At 33.4% G+C, this 20,307-nt stretch overlaps 4 protein-coding genes across 10 annotated transcripts; 2 read left to right on the top strand and 2 right to left on the bottom strand.

Annotated features, from left to right (window-relative positions):
• Positions 1-25: 25 nt before the first annotated feature.
• LOC126867563 (WASH complex subunit 3) lies at positions 26-1,264 on the top strand. Its single transcript, XM_050622178.1, has 4 exons — positions 26-246; positions 346-510; positions 602-870; positions 1,110-1,264. Exons 1-4 carry the CDS (start codon positions 196-198, stop codon positions 1,171-1,173), a joined length of 549 nt encoding a protein of 182 aa, XP_050478135.1. The 5' UTR covers positions 26-195; the 3' UTR covers positions 1,174-1,264.
• On the bottom strand, positions 1,253-2,287 carry LOC126867566 (60S ribosomal protein L44). Its single transcript, XM_050622181.1, has 4 exons — positions 2,168-2,287; positions 1,631-1,804; positions 1,431-1,547; positions 1,253-1,348 (listed from the first exon to the last, which is right to left on the bottom strand). The coding sequence occupies exons 1-4, from the start codon at positions 2,168-2,170 to the stop codon at positions 1,328-1,330; spliced, it is 315 nt and encodes a 104-aa protein (XP_050478138.1). The 5' UTR covers positions 2,171-2,287; the 3' UTR covers positions 1,253-1,327.
• Positions 2,288-3,376: 1,089 nt separating this feature from the next.
• Positions 3,377-10,833, top strand: LOC126867565 (acidic leucine-rich nuclear phosphoprotein 32 family member B-like). Its single transcript, XM_050622180.1, has 3 exons — positions 3,377-3,775; positions 7,743-7,917; positions 8,044-10,833. Exons 1-3 carry the CDS (start codon positions 3,668-3,670, stop codon positions 8,109-8,111), a joined length of 351 nt encoding a protein of 116 aa, XP_050478137.1. The 5' UTR covers positions 3,377-3,667; the 3' UTR covers positions 8,112-10,833.
• Positions 9,984-20,304, bottom strand: LOC126867542 (embryonic polarity protein dorsal). Of its 7 annotated transcripts, none has more exons than XM_050622118.1 (12): positions 19,132-19,538; positions 18,288-18,374; positions 17,983-18,206; positions 17,666-17,909; positions 17,451-17,594; positions 17,173-17,363; positions 16,951-17,089; positions 14,663-14,755; positions 12,853-13,012; positions 12,510-12,763; positions 12,268-12,431; positions 9,984-12,192 (listed from the first exon to the last, which is right to left on the bottom strand). In XM_050622118.1, the coding sequence occupies exons 2-12, from the start codon at positions 18,337-18,339 to the stop codon at positions 12,040-12,042; spliced, it is 1,818 nt and encodes a 605-aa protein (XP_050478075.1). In that variant the 5' UTR covers positions 18,340-18,374; positions 19,132-19,538; the 3' UTR covers positions 9,984-12,039. The 7 variants fall into 7 exon arrangements, with proteins under 7 accessions (XP_050478075.1, XP_050478074.1, XP_050478073.1 ...); XM_050622117.1 differs by having other exon boundaries at positions 12,268-12,434; positions 19,132-19,536; XM_050622116.1 differs by having other exon boundaries at positions 12,268-12,763; positions 19,132-19,539.
• Positions 20,305-20,307: the final 3 nt, after the last annotated feature.

Here is a 20,307-nt window from a genome sequence, read left to right as displayed (position 1 = left end):
AATACCCCGCCTCTTGTACGTTATCCGCAGAGTATTTCACTAGAGGAGATGTATTCTGCTACATCTGAAAGATTTCGATTTTTAGTGAACATATCCTTTCGCGAGTCCTACATGATCCATGGGAGCAATGCGTTAAAAGTTCATGACGTTTGACAGTTAGACAACAAACACAAGAAATAACATCTGAAACGTACAATGAATGATTACAAAATACCAATAATCGAGCCAACTATCGATTGTACAAAGGTGCAGACATTGGATTTCAGCATTTTTTCTTTTCTGCTGCTTATTTATAATAACAGACAATTTTACACCTTTTTATATGTCTTATATTTTTATTGCCAGGTTCCACCAATTAATCAAAAAAGGACAATTTCTTTCATTAATCATTTCATTGTGCATACTGTAACATTTCTTAACAAATTTACTCTATCATGCGAAGAAAGATTATTGGAATTTGAATACAAGTTACAGAGGATAGAGGCTTCGCTAGAAATTTTAGAGTCTTGGGTATGTGATTATTAATTATTTTGAGTAACTTATACAAGTGAATTTATTTAAGATTATTTATAATTTTTGATAATTTATTTATGTTTTACAGTTATCATCTGTTCCAGTCTTGGAACAAGATCAAAGTACAAAAAGTGTTATAAAAAATAAAGATAGTAAAGAGGAGGAAGAAAGTACACCTAAAATAGATGAACCTGATAATGGTAAAGCAGATGAGCCTGAAGATACACAGGCTGAAAAGCAACCAGTGAACAAAGACCCACGCTATGAAAAATACTTAAAGATGGTACACTTTGGCGTGCCAAAAGAAGCTGTCAAATTAAAGATGGAACAAGAAGGATTGGATTCATCTATTTTAGAGTAAGTTGTACTTAAAATGTCTTAAAATTTTAATAACTGAAATTCAAATTTATAATAAAATATAATAGTAAAAATTAACCAATGTATATTTTGAAATATGAAAAAATGAATAGAAATAATATAGGATAATAATTCCTTCTGCAATGAAACATTTTCTAATTTTAACTTGTTTTGTGCGTTATTTTTGATATTGTACCTTTATTGAAATCATTAACACCATTATTGTCTTACATTAACAGTGATTCCCAGCAAACAGCTTCTAAAGTGAAATCTACAGATAATGGTAAGAATAAAGGAGATTAAATACTTAACTATATTCATCTGTTGAACACGTGAAATATTTTTACGTTATAAAACATAGTTAATAAAATAAACAACTATACAAATTCCAGAAGATTTATTTCATTTCTTATTAAATACACATAGAAAGTTAACATACATAACTTCATACATAATCCTAGAATTGAATCATTTGTCCCTGGAAAAAGCACATTATTGAATCAGTTAATATATACATATATCATAAAATATTTTGGAAGAATTACATACAATATACTTACCTTTCTTTTCTTATCACCTCCTAATTCAAAATGTTTACATCTTTTAAGAGGGATTTGTTTCCTATATTTGCACTCTGTACATTCCATTCTTAAGACAATCTTTTTGGTAGTTTTTGCCTACATAAAAAACGTGAAATTAGCATAAAATTTTAACTGTATTATTAGAATTAAGATCAAATCAATATTTTAAAAATATATACCTTCTTCCTGAATATAGGTTTCGTCTGTCCACCAAAACCTTGTTGTTTACGATCATAACGTCTTCTACCTTGTGATGCATGACGTTCTTTACTTTTTTTATACTGTGTCACTTTGTGAGGTTTATGCACTTTGCACTTCTTACAGAAAGTGCGTCTTTGCTTCGGTACATTTACCTAAAATCATTGAAATAGGCACCATGCTATTCATTTATTTCCAGATATACAACTAAAATGATAGGACTTAAATTAACCCTTCATTTCTTTTAACTTCAAATTATTTTTTTTTTATTAATTTTTATTAATATCGATTAATTCTCTATTCATTTCTAAAAACAATAATAAAATGTCACTTTTGGAGGTTATGTTAATACTATTACAGTTGTTACTTCTGTCTAAAAAAAACCACAGAATATTTATACTAATTTTTCACAAATATAATATACGTCGTAAAATTTAGCATTAAAAGTAATATTACAATAAGATTATGATTGAATTTATGGATAAATTATGTATATATCCAATTGAAAGTTTACGTACCATCTTGAATGTTTAGAAAGAAAAGGAAATGTATCTTTGCCGGAAATGACATACATATGCTTGCGCATGCGCAAATATTGTACACTATACAAAATCGAAAATTTATTGTCCTTGTTTAATTAAAGGATATAAGTATTAATGTAGTGTTTAACGTGATATTATTTTACAAAATTTCTTCCAAGCAAAATCATAGTAAAAACAAATATAACTGTTTTAATTCTTTCCAAGACAAAATTTCGATTGCATATTGGATATACGCCATTAATAGCCGGCATCAAAATTGGTTTAATATATAAGACGCTCAATCAATAACAGCAATTATGTTATAATATTTCTTTCGCTGTTATTCTTTATAATCAATTTATTTATTTTTCACGACTTATTATCTATTATAGTAAAGTAAAATTTCTTCTACATATTCAGGGATTATCGAGATTAAAAAATATTGCTTAACGTATAAAAGAAAAAAACATGATGTTGATGTATAATGTTCTGTTTATCATGTAATTTCTTACACAAATGGATAGTAATTCTCTAAATAATTAATTAAATTGACTTGTAATGATCATTGGATTCATTTTTGTTCTAGTTTAATATGAAAAAGTTCGTACATATTTAACATATTTGTAAGATATCTTTCACAAATAAAAATCTTAGAAATGAAACAACAATTCATTGTCGAATTTTCAGTGACAGGTGTGCGTCTGCATCATTCAAAAAGCTTGGCTCTTTTATCTATAGGATAATTCCCGCCATGATCTTTAGAATATATTACTTGCAATATACATTTTAAAGTAATAATTTTCAAAGTATACAGAAATAATTATTCGCTTCATCTAAAATTTTGGTTTTTCTTTATATATATTTCGATTTCTTTACAAAGGAAATGTTGGAAAAGATCTAAATGTTTCGTACACCAAAGGTTATTTGAATCGAGCGACATAGCCTCGAACCAGACGGTAAACTCAGGCCACGAACTCTCGAACCCCTCGTCCTCCGCAGGATTTAATTTTATTTATACGTCAGGTGGATGGATTACGTGGAAAACTTTTATAAGAAATAATAAAAGATTATGTAGTGTTATAACCTTTCCAATTAGGTGCAGTGGCACGTCGCGAAAGGATATTATGATTTCAACCAATCAGGCATTTATCGAGTTTCAAACCCGCGCCATCTTCATTTTTGAACAAAGCCAGGTTGGATATGCTAGAAGCGAGCTGAGACCGGGTAGTAGTCCGCTTTGCGCTATTCGCGCCACAGTCGTCAGTACACGACACTCTCCACTCCTGACTGGTTGTTCTCTGTCTCACCGTCCTTTCCCCTCTTTTTCCCCTCCTCTGCCCCTTGGGTTTTCGCCTGACGACGCTGCTCTCTCGGGCATTTCGCCGGAAACCGACGCCGCGCGAGGACACGGAGTTTTGTTACGTGTACACATTTCTCTATCTTTTTCATCACTTGTAACGCCGACACGCAGGCATCTTGCTCAACGCACGATTCACCATGAGTAGCAAGGAAAATAACGAGGTCGCTGTTGAGAAGGTGACTGAGAACGACAAGGCTTCCGGAGACGCGAAGTGTGAGATCAAAGGAATGAAGAGGCCAGCGGAGGTGAGTTGTTGCGCTTTTCCCACTTCATTTTTTAAGTACCGCTTTCTCGACCTTTTTCACGATTGTACGTAAGCATACACGTACACACGAAAGCACGTACACGCCGGCTTACACCATGCTTCCGCGCCACGCTGCTTGATCACGGCATTGTCTACCATTTCGGTGTCGTATTTATATAAGCCTATGAAAGTTCGTGAACATTCTTCCGATCTGATTTTTCTCCTTACACATTTTACGTAAATATCTGTGTCTTATAACGTGGGATAATAAATTTCTATTCTACTCGCGATATCGTTATATTTTCGTGGATAAACGACGGGTGGGCGGGCAGTCGAGTGGCCGTTTCAACCGACTGATGGCATGGAAGAGAAGATAGGATGCCGGCCGGCATTTTCATTAGACTTCATATTTTTACGATGTTAAAAAACATTCGTTTCTGTGTATACTTCGGAGTGGAAAAATGACTACGTAATTGCGATGTTTTCTTGATGTAATCTGAGGGACGCCATCGTATTTCGCGTGGCTACCACGAGCACGATGGTTTGGTTGATCACCCCTGTTGTTACAATGTCGTCTATAATTACCGATCTAGCTAATATCAGATTCAATATTGTCTTTCGCCTGTATTTTGTTAATGTGAATGCGAAATTCGGGCGGGATATCTGAACTACTAGCGCCATGTGCTCATTTCGATTATGTTTTCGTGTTATGCACTCTCAGAGCTTTCTATAAGTATCCAAGGTTTTGTAAATTTCGTTGAAACTATGGTTCATATTACTTGGCATTCTTTCCACAAGATGGACGCCATTTTTATCTAGAATATCAGTGTTATAGCTAGGAAAAGTGAGCATCCCGCGCATTTTTCCGACCGCCGTTGCTGCCGCCACCACTACCGCTGTCGGTTTCCATTATGGCGCCCGAAACCAAGCCCGCGTTCATTGTGCTCTCTCGCTTGCTCGTTCCATCTTCTTCCTTCCTCTTCTCTCATTCTCTCTTTTTCGCGCGCGCGCTTATTCTCTCACTCTCTATGTCGTAATTGATCGATAATTCGTTGTAAGAGGGTTAATCGTGTCTGACGGACGATCGATAGACTAACACATATCTGTTTCAGGTCGACGTGTTGCTCTGAAATTGTTTACCGATCTGCGTGCATAAACACCGCGCTGAAGGCTTCCTTTCTCGCTTTGCTTCCCTCTCTCCCCTTCTGCCCGCGACTCTGTCGGCGTTCGGTTCTCTCTTTCCATCGAAAACCCCACGCGCACAGCCAGCAGAGCAACGCCATGTATTATATACCCATGTCTCTCCTGCCTCCCTGTTCTTTCGTAGCATACCGCGTAGTGTTACGAACCTTCGAGAAAACATCGTTGTAATTTTTCATCTTAAATCGGACCGTCACTCGGCGCCGTGATAGGAACTGCTTATTTTTTCCTTGATATTACATTGTACGAGTACTATTATAAAAATTGTAAGGTGAAATTCATGGTCGAAAATGCCGGTTATCCACACTTTCGGTCGCTATTGTAGAAAGTCGTGGCGGTGTCTTCGCGCAGCGGCAATAGTATGTCACGTGGAAATCACACCGTACTTGTTCGGAATAAATTCAAATATTCCCATTAGTATTGTACTTGATGACATCCTTTTAATTAAAATATAAAAACCGTTAACAGTATTTATTTAAATCTTTTTTGTATTTCATTTCAGTTTTATCTAATCATTAGTTAGATAGTTTCATAAATGAAATTTATTTTCATTTATGATTGATGCCTTGATGCAAGTAATTACGTGATCACTACATGAATATTACTCGGGACTCGCAGATTCTATGATGCAAGCGCATATAGATAGTAAAGAACATGGAAGTGAAGAAAAAGGCGGGAATTTCGAATAAGGTTCGGATATCGATATATTTATTGAATGAGTAAAACGTTAATGTATTTTTCGCGAACAACAATATTGTTCTTTCTATATTTCATTAATTTCTGCGTAATATTTTTGATATACTTATATTTAACCTTTAATTTAATAGTACTATTATTATACAAAATGCGATAAGTGCCTACTTCTTATCTCACTAAGTTAGTATCCCATGATTGCATTAGTATTCTCATTTAATGATTCTTAATTTATTTACTTCACATCTATTTAATTTTATTTCGTCTTGGCAAGCGAAAATGCTTCTGGTAACTCAATATGATCAAATTAATACGTGTTATAGAAGAATTATATAACGATTATTCATGGCATGGCTTACCCGACAGGCGAGAGAAATGAAATGAGTCTATATGATAGGTTATGAACGTTGGGTTATCTGTAAGACCTCGTGATTAGTAATAAGTTGATAGGTAATCGTGTATGCGGGATAATAAACAAAATAGTCATTTCGTGACTACTGGCGTCTGTACGTCACTGTCGCTTATTGTTTATTGTAAACCACATCGTAGCGTCATGAATGTAATAGCAGTAGCAAGTAGTTGCCAACAGATTCTAGTTAAAAAAAACACTTTAAGTTTGTCATAACTGCCCGAACAACAATGGTTTTTATGAATTACAGGCTTTTTTTTCGTCATTTGATCGTACGTGTAGAATTTTGTATACGTGCTATTTACATTTCACCATATCATCTTAAGCAATATTGTAAAAATATCGTTCATTCTTGTTAGTGAAATTAATAACCATTAATATTTATACGTTGTGCTTAGTATTCAAGTTTGTGAAATGAGATATTACATTTCATTTGATAAAAGCATTTGATAATATGAGACGATTACCTTGAGACTGTCCATTCGCGATGATACTACAATTTTAGATGTACGATGACGAGGAGAACAGTGGAATTTATATACTTCAACATATATTCAGTTTTTTTACAATATATAAACATGATATATGAATTATATATATATACATATTTTTTGTTTGAAAATCAGAGCGACTCTTAGTTCCATGCACGATATCCGGGCACGCTGCTTCGTATTTCTCCTCTCCCCTCTTTTCCTTTTCGTGTGCTTTACGCAGCACGAACACATCCCCTTCTACAAACATGTATCGTAGTCGTCTGCCAATCCCTACGTTTCTCCCACCATCTAGTCTTAGTCGATTCGACCCTTTGATTGGATGATGCAGTTCTGTGAGTTTTCTATGCCCTCTTTCCTCGTACCGCCGATAGACACGGCGCGTGTATGCTATTACGACAGACAATCCACCCTGGTCACGAGTAATGCTGTATGAACACAAGTTAAGGTACCGGCATTTCAAGGATCGTGTGAAGCACACACTTCACAAAACATTATCGTTTTATTTTTGTTTGTCCGGTTTTAGAATTCGATATGAACCTCTTATAATGACTTACGTTTCTTAGCTGTACATAAATGTAATTTTGATAAGATTGAGCTTTAGAGTAGGTTTTCATTTCAAATATGTACTAAAAATCAAATGTACAAATTATGCTTATTATGTACGAATTAAGTTAGGACAGATTTTTTTGAATATATACTTCTATATTTATCGCTATCTTTTTTTTTAATTACGCCTACTGGGTTATCAAGTTTCATATTTAGCGATAGTTAACATCGATTTTAACTTAAAAATTTTCCAAGGTTTTAAACTCTTTTTTTGTTAATTGTTTCTTGTCTTTGCTGTTTTCTTTCTCATCAAAGAACTCGCTGTTTTTTGTACCTTCCTGTTTCGCCATATTTTAACGGAAAATCCCCTCCACTTTTCATTTCCTTATGGTTCTTGGCGGGAAGGGAGCCTTCATCCGTTTCCCCCTCTCCTTTATCTTTCGGTCGCTGTTAGGATTCTCTTTATCTCTGTAATTCTTCTACTTCTTTCTAGAATGTATGAATTTTGAACGTATGGCAATGTAGTTGAAATGAGAGAATTATTTTTAACGTCGTTTCAATTGAAAACCTCGAAATAGAAATATTCGTCGGAAGCTCAAACAAATAATCGTTGTTTTATGTTTTAGGAAAAAAATGATGAAACGAAGAAACAGAAGAAAGAAGAAAATGGTGATGGAGAGGTAGAAGAAGAAGAGATAGAAGAGGAAGTCGAAGAGGAAGAAGAAGTCGACGGAGATGGCGAAGAAGATGATGAAGACGATGATATACCGGAAGGAGAAGAAGATTTAGAAGAGGGTGAAGGTAAATTGAGAAATTTTCCACTATTTCACGAAACATTATTAATGACATATAAATCTGTATGCGTCAAGGAAATTGATATTCATGATTGGGTAAAGATGTAGTATATTTGAATCCCTTTGTTTATAGACGAAGAGGAAGATGACGCAGAAGGTGAATTAGAAGGAGAAGTAGAAGATGAAGAGGAAGACGCATAATGAAAAAGGAGAGAAGAGTATGTAAGTAAGAAAGGAGGTAGGCACATGGCACCGTCGTCGATCTTCGGCAGTCTTCTCAGCAAACACTTACTCTCATATTGAGTGGTTGGTAGCAATGTTGAATACCCATCGTGCCCAAACCCTATTGCCTCCCGACCTACGAGTAAAAATTGCCACCTCACCGGAGTTGTGGTGGGCTGACACACATTAGAAGTAGCCGCAGTTCTACTGTCTTGGCTCTTCGCAATTCTACTGTCTTGGCTCTTCGCAATTCTGGTCGTCTAGCCATCAACAAATGCTATTAGGTAGTTTGAATTAAAACTGTATATTCGTCGTTGAGGAGCTTGTACATGTCGATTCCATTTAATACCTAAGTGCTTCATGCACAGCCGTACGTTTGGTATATCGTGTATGTTCCCAAGACAGATTTATCGTTTTATTCAAACCACCTATTAACTGGTATTTGCCGTCATCTGGCTTTCTTCGCGGGACAATTTTATAACGGAAACTTATTTAAGATATAAAAAGCTCTATTGTATTTAAATAGTGTAAAATGAACATTTGTGAGTGATTTTTTTATATTTGAGATCAAATTTATGTTTGTAGTTCGACGAATGTCTCTCACCTTGTGCGCGTGATTGATTTTCCTTTTCAACCTATATGTGTATTTGCAATGACTTTGCAAGAGCGCGAGCGGTTAAAAAGAGATAAATAAATAAAATAGATAAAGTGATGCGTAAAGAAACAAAAATAGCAAATAAATAAATAAATGCATAAAGCCAGAAGGACATCTCTCGACATTCGTTGTATATTAAGAAAAATGAAAAAGATTTTGATAGTCTTTGAAATCTCTGTTTCGTGCTCCTGTTCGATCCGAGAGAAAAATTAAGGTTAATATAACGCTCGCGCTAGGTAGTGTGGATGAGTACTGTGTGACTTTAACATTGCATAATAATTATACATAATATGTATAAAGTTATGGAGTAAGAAACATTTTATTATTAACGATAATATTATGTAACGTAATATAACGTGGAGAGGAGGAAGGATTGTTATGAATTAGACTTGGAGTATATAGAGTAGGGAGAGAATTTTTATTTTACGAAGCATTGCAGAATAATGTTTTATTTTTTCAAAGTAAATATTCAATTTGTTTAATACATACGTTTCCTATATTTACTTAATAATTTTAAAACGAAGTCACGTAGCGCATTTCAAAAATCGTCAAAGTTGTAACACAAAAGTTATCCCGAGGGTACAATATTAACTACAACACTCTCCCTATTCGACTGCACTCATTTGATCATAATTTATTCGTATTTTATGTACTGTGGTTTTATCTTGACTTCATTGTCATGGACTACTCGAGCAATGATTCGTTGACTGTCGCAGAACGGGTGACAGTATTCTCATTATGGCGGTCGCCTGTGCACACGGTGATCAATGTCTTATTAATGACATACCCATAGAATTATTAAAGGTGTCAAATAATTTTTAATATATGAGTTATAGTACTATTCACTGGTTACCAACAATTGAAATATAGATGCTCTTTGTGCTAGAGTCGGTGGATCTTTGCAAATGAAATGGTCCATGTCACCACTTATTTCGGGAGACTGGTAGATAAGAAATGGGTGAAGAGACATTGCGGTTACGATACCATTGTACCATAGCTGCATAATAAATAAAGGTAACGATAATTTGAATGCGAGACGATGTCCCACGTTTTAATGTACAAATATTTTCGAATGAGATAGTTAAATAAAACGCAGTTAGATCAGAGAAAATGATTCGTTCTCGTAAGTAGTAATGGGTTTAACTTCCAAAAACAAATAACAGTAATAGCAGTATTTAAAAAATGAAAAAAAAAAAAAAACTGCTATTCGTGGACTGAATTCTGCTACATAGAAACTGAGGAGATGGAGTGGTCTGTGTACACATGTTTATATGATAAACTCAATTTATTCGACGTTACACTGATAAAAATAAAATTCGAGTACACACCATAAATACGATGTGTAAAACATAACAATTTATTGTATTGTTTACAGGCCATGTCATCTCCAGAACTCTGTTACTGTACTGTTTTATACACAATCTGCTGATGTATTTACACGTGTTCACTTCAAGATAGGATTTTGACGATTATGTTGACAAAGAACTATCTTGAAGTGCAGGTGCCCGAGCAAAAATGAGTACTTTAGCGTTCATAGTATACAATACATACACTATAAGCATAGGTCCATTTAATTTTATTAATACAATACCAAGCCCCGTTTGCAACATGTTCAAAAGATATGAGGATAGACTTGCGTTCTGTACTTTGAGCTGGAGATCACAGAACTTTTCTATCCTCTAGTACTGCACGCGACTCTGGAAATTATTTACTGGTGCTAACGGGTCTTAAATCAATCAGGCTGAACGCCTAAATACCGTTACATCCCTACATTTGTTAGGTAAGGATTAAGCGAAAGAAAAAAAGAATTTAAGAATCCTAATGAATCTGGTAATGAAACATGTCACAATTAAAGGTAAATGAAATCCTAGGCTAAGAATTTGGTTTGTGTGTTCATAAGTCTTGTTCAAACTACTTTTGTACAGGATACCATCGCATCATCACTTTCGACGTAAACAGTAACCGATACCACAGACTATATTTCTGCCCATTCCATCAGAATTGAACTTTCATTGTATTTTTAAGTAAATACATTTTGGAAAACAACAGATGTTTTTTTATTCTTCACGTGTTTGTGAAGGAACGCGTCTTTCCCTATTTATTACTTAATATTTAATCGACAGCTCACTTTTTCAAAGTTAATTTAGACTAAGATTGTTTTTACATACCTTCTATATATGTACATACAAATTAAGAATTATATGTGGCTATGTTGTGTAAATAGTCAAAAGTAATTTACAATAAAACATGTACGTAGTGTGTGATACACAGGATAAAAATTATTAAACTCCAATATCTATGTTTATTTACACGTATAATTGTATGTAAAATTATAATGTATTCTTAGATGTAATTGTATATATAGTAAACATATGTACTTAAGCATAATGTTATTTATATCTGATATATACACATTGTTTATTTATAAAATAATTCCTGTAATAATGATTTTAAGGTAATGATACATCGGATACCGGGAAATTAAGACACCATGAATATTATATGTATAAAATCTACGGCAGAATGTAACCGTAGTTATATAATACTAAAATTTAAGGCAAAAGAGTTTAAATATAAATCAACGTACCTGGACGGAACATGTATTATTGAAAATTTTTTAATTGGATATACATTAGGAGCAGAGCAATACGTTCTGATATTACTCCTAATACAAAATATATATATTTACAAATTTGTAGTAAACATAAATGTGTAAAGAATAAAAATCAAACATTTGTATAAGCGTACGAGATATAACAGAAATTAATGTTTGTGGATATTTATTTTAACTAAATAATTTGTACGAATATTGCATGCAGATTGTCTTACAATATATTATTATTACAATAATACACTGTATTTTCTTCTATGAAAACTATGAGTTTTATTTTATACAATAATTCATATTCAGACACTTTGCATGCACGTCAAAACATACAGATTTCAATATACTTTGATCACAGTCACAGCATTTTGTATATCACTTAATCGATAAATATTCCATTCAAGATATTGGAAACAGCGATTTTTAAAAATTATATAAAAATATCAACAGTATTTAAAGCTGATTATCGATTGAAGAAGTATTTTACAAGATTGTACAGCAATGTACTGCGATATAATCACAACCAATTAAATATTAATTACATGATACATGTATTCATGCAAAGAAATTTTTGTTTAGAGAATAATGTTTATATAACGTTTTTTACAATGTTATCAATATCAATATCAATAAAATATTCAGCTGTTTCAGTCGTTAACTTCCCGCGTTGGTTTATACATATTATTTAAAGTGCACAGTTCCTGAATAGTGTTATTAGTAATTCTTGTAAAACTATCGGTCATGTTATTACTTTCTTCGATGTTGCTTGATCCTGTGTTTATCTCTTTGTTCGTTTCCGGCTAGATTTAATAAGAGATTAATTTCTCATTCATTTGATACTATCACATAATAAGCAAATTTGTAATATACAATACCTTGGTAGAATCTGAAATGGATAATCCACTGGATAAATTTTCAGAAAGAGCGGTATCAAAAGCGGCGAGTTCTGCCGAATCAAGTTGATTAAAACTTAAATCAAAACTGTACTGTCGACTGTCCATGTCTAAAACACTTGTAACATCTGCCCCTCCCACTCCACCTGCTATATAAATTATTATTTCAAAATAATGGTACAATAATGGATTGATGTAATAATGTGTGCAAATACTTATACTACCAGCATTGTCCAACGATTGAAATTCTTCGTGATAGTTTGATGTAACTCTGCTTAACACTAATTGTTCTTGCGGGTGTATTTGTAATATGTCATGTACATATGGAAATTGTTGTTGTGCATACGTTCCGGTTGATGGTTGTTGTACGATATGACTGCTTGTTGATTGATATTGCGGTGATGGTTGTGATTGGATAAGTGCTGAGTTGTATGGACTGTACTCCATCGGCGATGCACGACCTGGCGATACTTGTGGCCTGTATAACGTATTGAAATTTTTTCAGATCCATTGTTCTATACACTATCTTATTTTTTAAGCAATAGTTACATAAAAACTTTGAATTACCTTAACGTTTGCATACTAGATTGCGGTTGTGGAGAAGTGGTTCCCATGGAATATAACGGAAAGGATCCTCCACTTCCGACTGAGCCTCCGTACGGAGATATTTTTTCTGATTTGACAATGTTAAAATTGTATTGGATCGGTTGATTTAACGCTGCAGCATCTACAATTGCGATACAACAAATAAATATCTACTAATAGAAGAACAATTAAAGCAATACAAGTTCGTTATTTTGTTACTTACTACAAATGAACAACATTTGTCTTATAAATTTGTTAGATTCAGTACAATTTATATTATGTTAATTTTGGAACACGATATTTTAAAATAATATGATCGAATTTATTCAGAAGAAAAATGCACATTATGATTAAAAAGCACATAATTATAAAAATGTAAAAGTAAAAATGATCAAGCTACATTTAAAAAGCGAAATTTTTAAGTGAAGGGAAAGGATCAGTTATAAAGAAGATGCATGCAATTTTATATATTTTCACTCCAAACGTCACTCTATAAAAATTGAGTGTCTTGTATTGTAATAAAAAATACAGTCAATATTGATTAGCAAATATCAACAAACGAAACTAATATTATCATATCGTACCTGAAAAATTTGTTTATATAAATATCATTCTTTTAATCTGAAATTGATTGGGAGCAGAATAAAAACACGTCATTTTCATTATTAAGTGATGTATATATGTGTATATATAGATTGATATATTCTGTATATATAAATCATACATTTTTTATATAGATATAGCCTTTTTCTTTCTCAAAGCAGTTTATAAAAATCTCTATTGCCATACAAATATTGCACATAATTTCTATTCTTATCATTATATTGCTGAGTATTTAAGTACAATATTTTTATACGAGAGCAGAATACTTGCATATTATTCAAGTTGTACAGCCCGTTTTCATAATATGTTGCGTTATCGCTAACAATGTAAGTATTTTTGTCATCGCATTAATGGATATAAAAATAGTATCCATTCGCGTAATCATCATTAATAATTACAAAAATACAACTTTCTTTTTAAATGTACAAAGTCACTGCCCTCCAATCATTCAAGTACAAATTCCAAACGTTTATATAAAATACGTTCTTAAAAAAGTATAAAACAAGATTCTTCATCAGTGCGTGAAAATATATATAGATATATATATATATGTATATATATGAGTATAGTATTTCTTACGATGAGGATTCGAATCCATGAAAATACATATATCACTCTGCACAGCGGAAACTTTTCATAATTCTTTTAAGTCAATCTTTTGTAATTTTAGGCACTATTGTACAAAATTTGACGAGTAAAATATGTCATCATAAATATAAGATTCTTAAATTTGAATGTTTCCAGTGTGCAAAGAGATTGGATTAATCGTACAGTTAGTATGACATGATTTAAGGGCGCTGAAACATAGATATTCTGACAAATGTAAATTCGCGATTTGTAAAAATACAGTAAACATGTTCCAATTGTACAAGTTAGATCAAATTTTTGGAACTTTCAACAAATTTCCTATATTCATTGCAACAATCATTACAACAAATCGGGCTAATAACCCCATTCAGAAAATGCACAACGTATTGATTGCTGGCATCACTGAGATAGCTTGCCTTCGTTTCTTGCATACAGTATGAGATAAATGTAAATATGAAAATTAGTTCCAAAGAAGTAAAACGCGTAAATATAGTACAATGTATTCTAAACAATTTTGAAGATTCGACGACGCCAATGACATTATTCAAACCCATTCCCATCAAAGCTGTAGAATTGAAGACAATTTGATAAAAATACTCACGCTTCTCAGCTTCTGTCTGTACATGCCTCAAAACTAGCGCATTTGGGCTGTTATTAAATTTTTGTCGTTTTCGCCTTAACGAACCAGGATCATCTATAAATGATTGTACATTAACCACGTGATTTACAAACATTATTATATCAATTTTTTCTGAAGGCAAAAGGGCTTACGAGCTTCACTTCAAAATTCCCTACCACTGAAAACATTACATCTGCACAATTGATTAAATCTTTGGTACAAAATAACTATGAGTTACAAACAAATAAAATGATTTTCATATTATTATTATAAATTAAGTACTTATTCTAAAACTAGAAACAAAGTGGTACTTATAACCTTGGGACGCTATAAAAAAAACTTAACAACTTGTCATAAATAGTAAAAAGCAATGCGCAAGATTTAAAATATAAGTAGCAACACTGTAAAATTTGACTAGAAAAAACGCTAACCCTTCGACAATAAACAACGAGTATCAGCTGAGTTTATACTTCAGCTACTTTCTAGGATGCATATAAAGGGTTATAGAAACAAAGTAACAATTTGTACCCTGACTAGAACAGTATTGAATTTGTTTCAGAACGTTTTAATCAAGATAGCATAACACAGATTTATCATATATCCTCTTTTCCTAATAAATTTGAAATATATAAAATGCATCTCTCTCTTAAGGACACAAGCACATTCAAGTTACAAGAATTTAAGTTTTGCAACTGCAATCAGCTTCATTTAATTACAATGCTTTTCGCTTCTAAAAATGTATTACTGGAGAAAAATGTCACTCTCAAATGGTAGTAGACTAGAAACAACACTATTAAACATTCAAGCAAATTACGTTTCTTTTTTTTCAGAATAAATTTTTCCTCCTTCTACTGGGCTATAATAGAAGGACATTTCATCAAATTCTGACACAGTTGCATGTGGTGCCATAGCAGTATACAATGCATAATGTTCAGCTTCTGTTAATTCAATTCCATATGGTGGTGTTTCGTCGCCTTCCAATTTAAGCGATTTAACGCTATTAGTACTTATTGCACTAGGTCTTGAAATTTGTAATTGTGGGCTAGTTGGAGTATTGTTTGTTGTCAAATATGAAACATTTCCTGTAGAACTCAAAGGCTGACTATTTTCTTTAGATACATTCGAAATTGAGTCTTTATCTTTCTTTGCTTTCTTTGCGAACAATTTTGAAAATAGTCCTTGTTTTGAATTCTTAGTTAAAGTAGCAGGTAGAGAAGGTAAAGTTTTGTTTGGTGCTTCAACGAATGACTCAGATGTCATATGAGAGGATATAGGACGAGGTAGAAGAGGCATAGAAGGCATTTTGCGGATTCGTTTCGGCGGTAAAGGCGGTAATCTCTCTTCCGTTTCCTGCGTTCCATCTCTCTTCGTAGTTACTGGAGGAGAAGGACAAGATTGATTAACATCTGCTTTTGGTATACATACGTCCTCATACTTCCTCTCGTTTGGTAAATCAATAAATTCAATAGGATTTTTCATAGCCATTTGTAAGCTGGTATAAGTTTGATTATCGCAAACGTCAATATCCATAGATTGATCCGTTGTATTCTGTTCAATGGCTGCTTGCACTAACTTTGTATGTGTATCTGCATATATTTGATCTAATTCAGCTACTTGTGTCAATAATTCATTGAAGGACTTATTGCAATCCTCTGTTGTTTCTGTTTTAAAATCTGTTTCATTATCTTTCTCCTTGAGACACATTTGACCCTTTTGCACCCATTTTCCCACTTCCGAATAGTCGAACCAATCGGAATTATTTTTGGATATATCTGCATTTTGCTTAAATACAGACGTGTTTTCAGCGGTACTATCGGATTTAGTACGAGTTAAAGTTCCCGAATTGTCATCATTCATTTCTTTGTCTATATATCTATTATCAATTTTGTACATTCTATTTATTTGTTCATTTTCTCTAGTTTGTTTCTCTTCATTTATTGGGATTTCGTTATTTTGATAATCTATAATAGTGCTTTTAATATGACTTACATTTTGTGAGATATTTTGATTCATTTCTATATTTCCATTACAAGAATCTAATGTATTTTTTACGTTATATAAATCATTTAAAGCGCGTAACGCAGAAATTTTGTTACTCGATTTTTTTACATTGAAATCATCATTATTATTATACTCATCGACATTACGCGGAAATTTAGGGGTAACGTTTGAAAATAATGCCGATTCAGTGGCTAAGATTTTACTAAATGTACTATAATCTGTTTTCTTCCTGGCAAATGCTTTCCGTAAAGACCAGAAAGCAGGCCTACCTGCACCGAGAGGTAACATCTGAAAAGGTAATGGTTCGCTCGTCGCACCATCCGATGGTCTTTTCAGTTGAATGCATATTTGCACCGGTTGCTCCACTTGCTGCATGCGATATGTGGGTGTTTTGAATGCAATTGCTGTCTGTTAACATAAATCAAATTTAAATTAAGTGAAGATGTATAATATATACAACATTCTACACAAACATTAAACATCGTACATACTTGCTTATGTACGTGAACGGGCTGAAAATCACCAAATCCTTCCCAAATCACTTGTCCCTCCTTCTCCTCGAAAAATCTAACTTGTATGTCTTCCTTTGCAACCTTCTCGCATAATAAAATCATTTCCATACCACCAGCGACCGACGCATTAGAGTGACTGAGCTTGCATATCACAAGATCTGACATTGCTTCTGAAATATTTAATTATTTAAAACAAAATTAAACAATTAATTTTCCTTTGAAACTGAATATAACGTATAATTGTAACTTAAACATACTTTTATCAAATATAGGGTCAGATACAACTGGTGGTAATGGCACATTGAATTTTCCTTTTTGTCCTCCTTCTAAGAAAACTTGAAAGCACAATCTCACTGCATTTAGATCAATACTAGTAGGTTGTCTTTTGTGTTCGAAGCCAGCTATTAGAAAATGAAACATAATTTGTTTTATGTCAAACACATTTACATAAATCTACCAGATTTCAGCTTACTTCGAAAGGGGTCTACACGAATTTCCTCTCTTATTTTAAGTGCCTCTTCAATATCCTTTTTCTTAACACATTGAATGCCAAGATTTGCAAATGTGACTGTCATATTTTCTGACGAGACTTCTACTGTACATACACCACGTTTACATGCTTCCTTTCCAACAAGATTATGAGGATGAGGTCTGTGTGGTTGATCTTTTGTTACACACGATACTACAACTACAGCTCGACCTTTATATCCAACTATCTGTAATAAGTATTATTTATTGTCATATCATATAAATTCCAAATATATTCTATATTTTGCTCTTACTACTTACTCTTATACTAGGAAATGTTTTGTTTTCTGGTGTACTGTTTACTCCTGGTATACTACCAGCCGATCTGCCTTCACATTCATAGCGAAAACGTAAAGCTTTACTTGCTGGCTGTTCTATTATTTCAACATATGGCAATAACCTCCCAGTGTCCATTTCCACTGGGAATTGATCCTCCTTTCCACTACATTCCACAAATCCAGGATCGGTAGTTTGGATGACTTCAACTGTACCAAGAATCTTAGGTATAGTTTGAAACATTTAATATGAAAATTATATAAACATATAATAAAATTTTCAACACTTACTGACATCACTTATATTTATATTTCCATCACTCATATCATGGAATTGTTCCATGCCTCTTACTGTTTAATGCATCGAACATTAGCCATCTGAAAAATAAATTCTGTTTCAACATACATTGTCATTTTGTATGAAATAGTACCTCTACATTGTATTTCATTGTTGTTAAAAGAATCTATTTAACAATTTTGTTGAAATAACAATGATTATGAAACAATAAACAAGTCATAAAAATTTTCTTTACTGCTTGATGTGTGTTTTGAACGTTTTGTCAAAGGAGGAAAAGTAACCACATGAACCAACACTTCACAGAAATTTCGCAGCATAGAGCAGAAAAAAATTTCGCGCGCGTTTCATTAAAATAAGAATAAGATGACAAGTGCCTGAAGAACGATAAATACCTAGGAGAAAATAAAACGATAGCGTAGAGGAGGAGGTGGATTGCCAGATCGATTTATTCGATGTAAAGAAAATCGAACGTTCAAAAGCGTGGATCGCGCATCTTGGCGGAAAATATATATTTATGTCGCAATGTAGGCGGTGATTGACGCAGAATATGTTACGCGTAATTTTTTATTAGTATCAGCGAGAAAAATAAGCGCAAGTTAATGATCATGGATAGAAGTTTTGTGTTAAACTTCTAGCCAGCGAAACGACAGCTGTTCACAGGTATAGTTCCAAAGGCACTGCACACAAGTGTCCCAAGTCCCAAGGGAAGAGAAACGAGAGTAGAGGGCAAGGAGGGATGCTACGCTGATCCAATCATTATTTTGGGAAGCCTAGGTTCGTACAAGCCGTGCAGCTATAATTAAACTATCGTAGGACAATGTGACGAGAAAGACTTGCCTGCAGTTTGATCAACATAGTAAAGCACTTTCGAATCTGAAAGCACGCGCACTGTTTTGAATAATTCTCTTATCAAGAAAAATTTGCGTCTCTGGGGTTTCTTTGATAAAACGCACACTGAATGCACACCGCTGCAGTAATTTGAAAACGCGATTTAATGTTTAGATCAGCGATTAAATTCCTTTACTCGAGAAGCACTGCTGCGCACACCATTTGCACGCAACATAAAAGCGTGCATGGCCGTGACTAGAAACGAGACTTAACGCGGAACAACATTTCGTTCGGACTTTGTATCAGTACTGACATGCTCGTTGCTTTCAATGGTAGGAGCAGAGCAATGTACGCTTCGTGGATACGCGCAAGTACGCGTACTCTGATGCTTCTATACTCACGGCCCACAGCTAACACTCGAAACGAGAGAATGCGTGTCGGCATGTATAATATGGCATGTAACTACGCTTCGTAGTTACTTCCTCGAAATCCATATATCGATGACGTCGAACACTTTAACACTTTATTCTTGATGTTCTGTTAATGTTCTTCACATTATGTTTCATACAGGTTTCATTTCTTTTTCTCGTATTAAACTCGTAGATTGATGATTATTAACAGTTCAATCATTAGATAGAGTGTTTTTTGGTATGAACGTGATAATATTGGACTGAAAATAAATTTATGTTTGTGGTTCATCGGATTTATCCTGTAGTAAATTAAAATTCAGGAACGTAGATAGGTTGCTAGTGCCTAGGTGCTTAGTGCCCAATGACTCATGCAGACACGTCACATAATTCTACTTTATCATGTGAAATTGTAGAGCGTTAGGTAATGAATTTATTTGAAGTTATATAAAATATTAGTTATTTGAGCTATTGAAAAATATAATAATTATTACGAACAAGTATCGTATCGCGTTTTACAATGTCGTTTATATTCTAAAAATCATGATTTTTCTTCGATCCTAATTGGTATCGTATAGGATTATTTTTACAAATTATTTATTAAATCGTAGTACTATGTTAATTTAAGCTTTTACCACTTTTTGCGAATAAAGTGAGTTGTTTATAGTTTGCAATTATATTGTAAATCAGATCTATACATTACATAAGTCTTAATCGCTCCTTACATTCGTCGTCTTAGGTGTACTCGATTATGCAATCCTACGAAGTACTATATCCA

The sequence above is a fragment of the Bombus huntii genome, chromosome 7 (assembly GCF_024542735.1).
Source record: "Bombus huntii isolate Logan2020A chromosome 7, iyBomHunt1.1, whole genome shotgun sequence".
Classification (NCBI taxonomy): Eukaryota; Metazoa; Arthropoda; class Insecta; order Hymenoptera; family Apidae; genus Bombus; species Bombus huntii.
Note: the sequence above shows the minus strand (reverse complement) of the source record. Positions and strands in the feature narration are given on the sequence as shown.

Bases quoted from the DNA above. Each gene is read 5' to 3' on its own strand.
- LOC126867563 (XM_050622178.1), top strand. From the start codon at position 196: ATGAATGATTACAAAATACCAATAATCGAGCCAACTATCGATTGTACA. The intron at 247-345 runs GTGCAGACATTG...TTTTATTGCCAG, and splicing joins CAACTATCGATTGTACAAAG to GTTCCACCAATTAATCAAAA. The intron at 511-601 runs GTATGTGATTAT...TATGTTTTACAG, and splicing joins TAGAAATTTTAGAGTCTTGG to TTATCATCTGTTCCAGTCTT.
- LOC126867566 (XM_050622181.1), bottom strand. The intron at 1,548-1,630 runs GTATATATTTTT...TTTTTTATGTAG, and splicing joins AACCTATATTCAGGAAGAAG to GCAAAAACTACCAAAAAGAT. The intron at 1,349-1,430 runs GTAAGTATATTG...TGCTTTTTCCAG, and splicing joins GAGGTGATAAGAAAAGAAAG to GGACAAATGATTCAATTCTA.
- LOC126867565 (XM_050622180.1), top strand. From the start codon at position 3,668: ATGAGTAGCAAGGAAAATAACGAGGTCGCTGTTGAGAAGGTGACTGAG. The intron at 3,776-7,742 runs GTGAGTTGTTGC...TTTATGTTTTAG, and splicing joins GAATGAAGAGGCCAGCGGAG to GAAAAAAATGATGAAACGAA. The intron at 7,918-8,043 runs GTAAATTGAGAA...CTTTGTTTATAG, and splicing joins AGATTTAGAAGAGGGTGAAG to ACGAAGAGGAAGATGACGCA.
- LOC126867542 (XM_050622115.1), bottom strand. From the start codon at position 18,339: ATGGAACAATTCCATGATATGAGTGATGGAAATATAAATATAAGTGAT. The intron at 18,207-18,287 runs GTAAGTGTTGAA...TTCTTGGTACAG, and splicing joins TATAAATATAAGTGATGTCA to TTGAAGTCATCCAAACTACC. The intron at 17,090-17,172 runs GTATGTACGATG...TTATGTTAACAG, and splicing joins CCGTTCACGTACATAAGCAA to ACAGCAATTGCATTCAAAAC.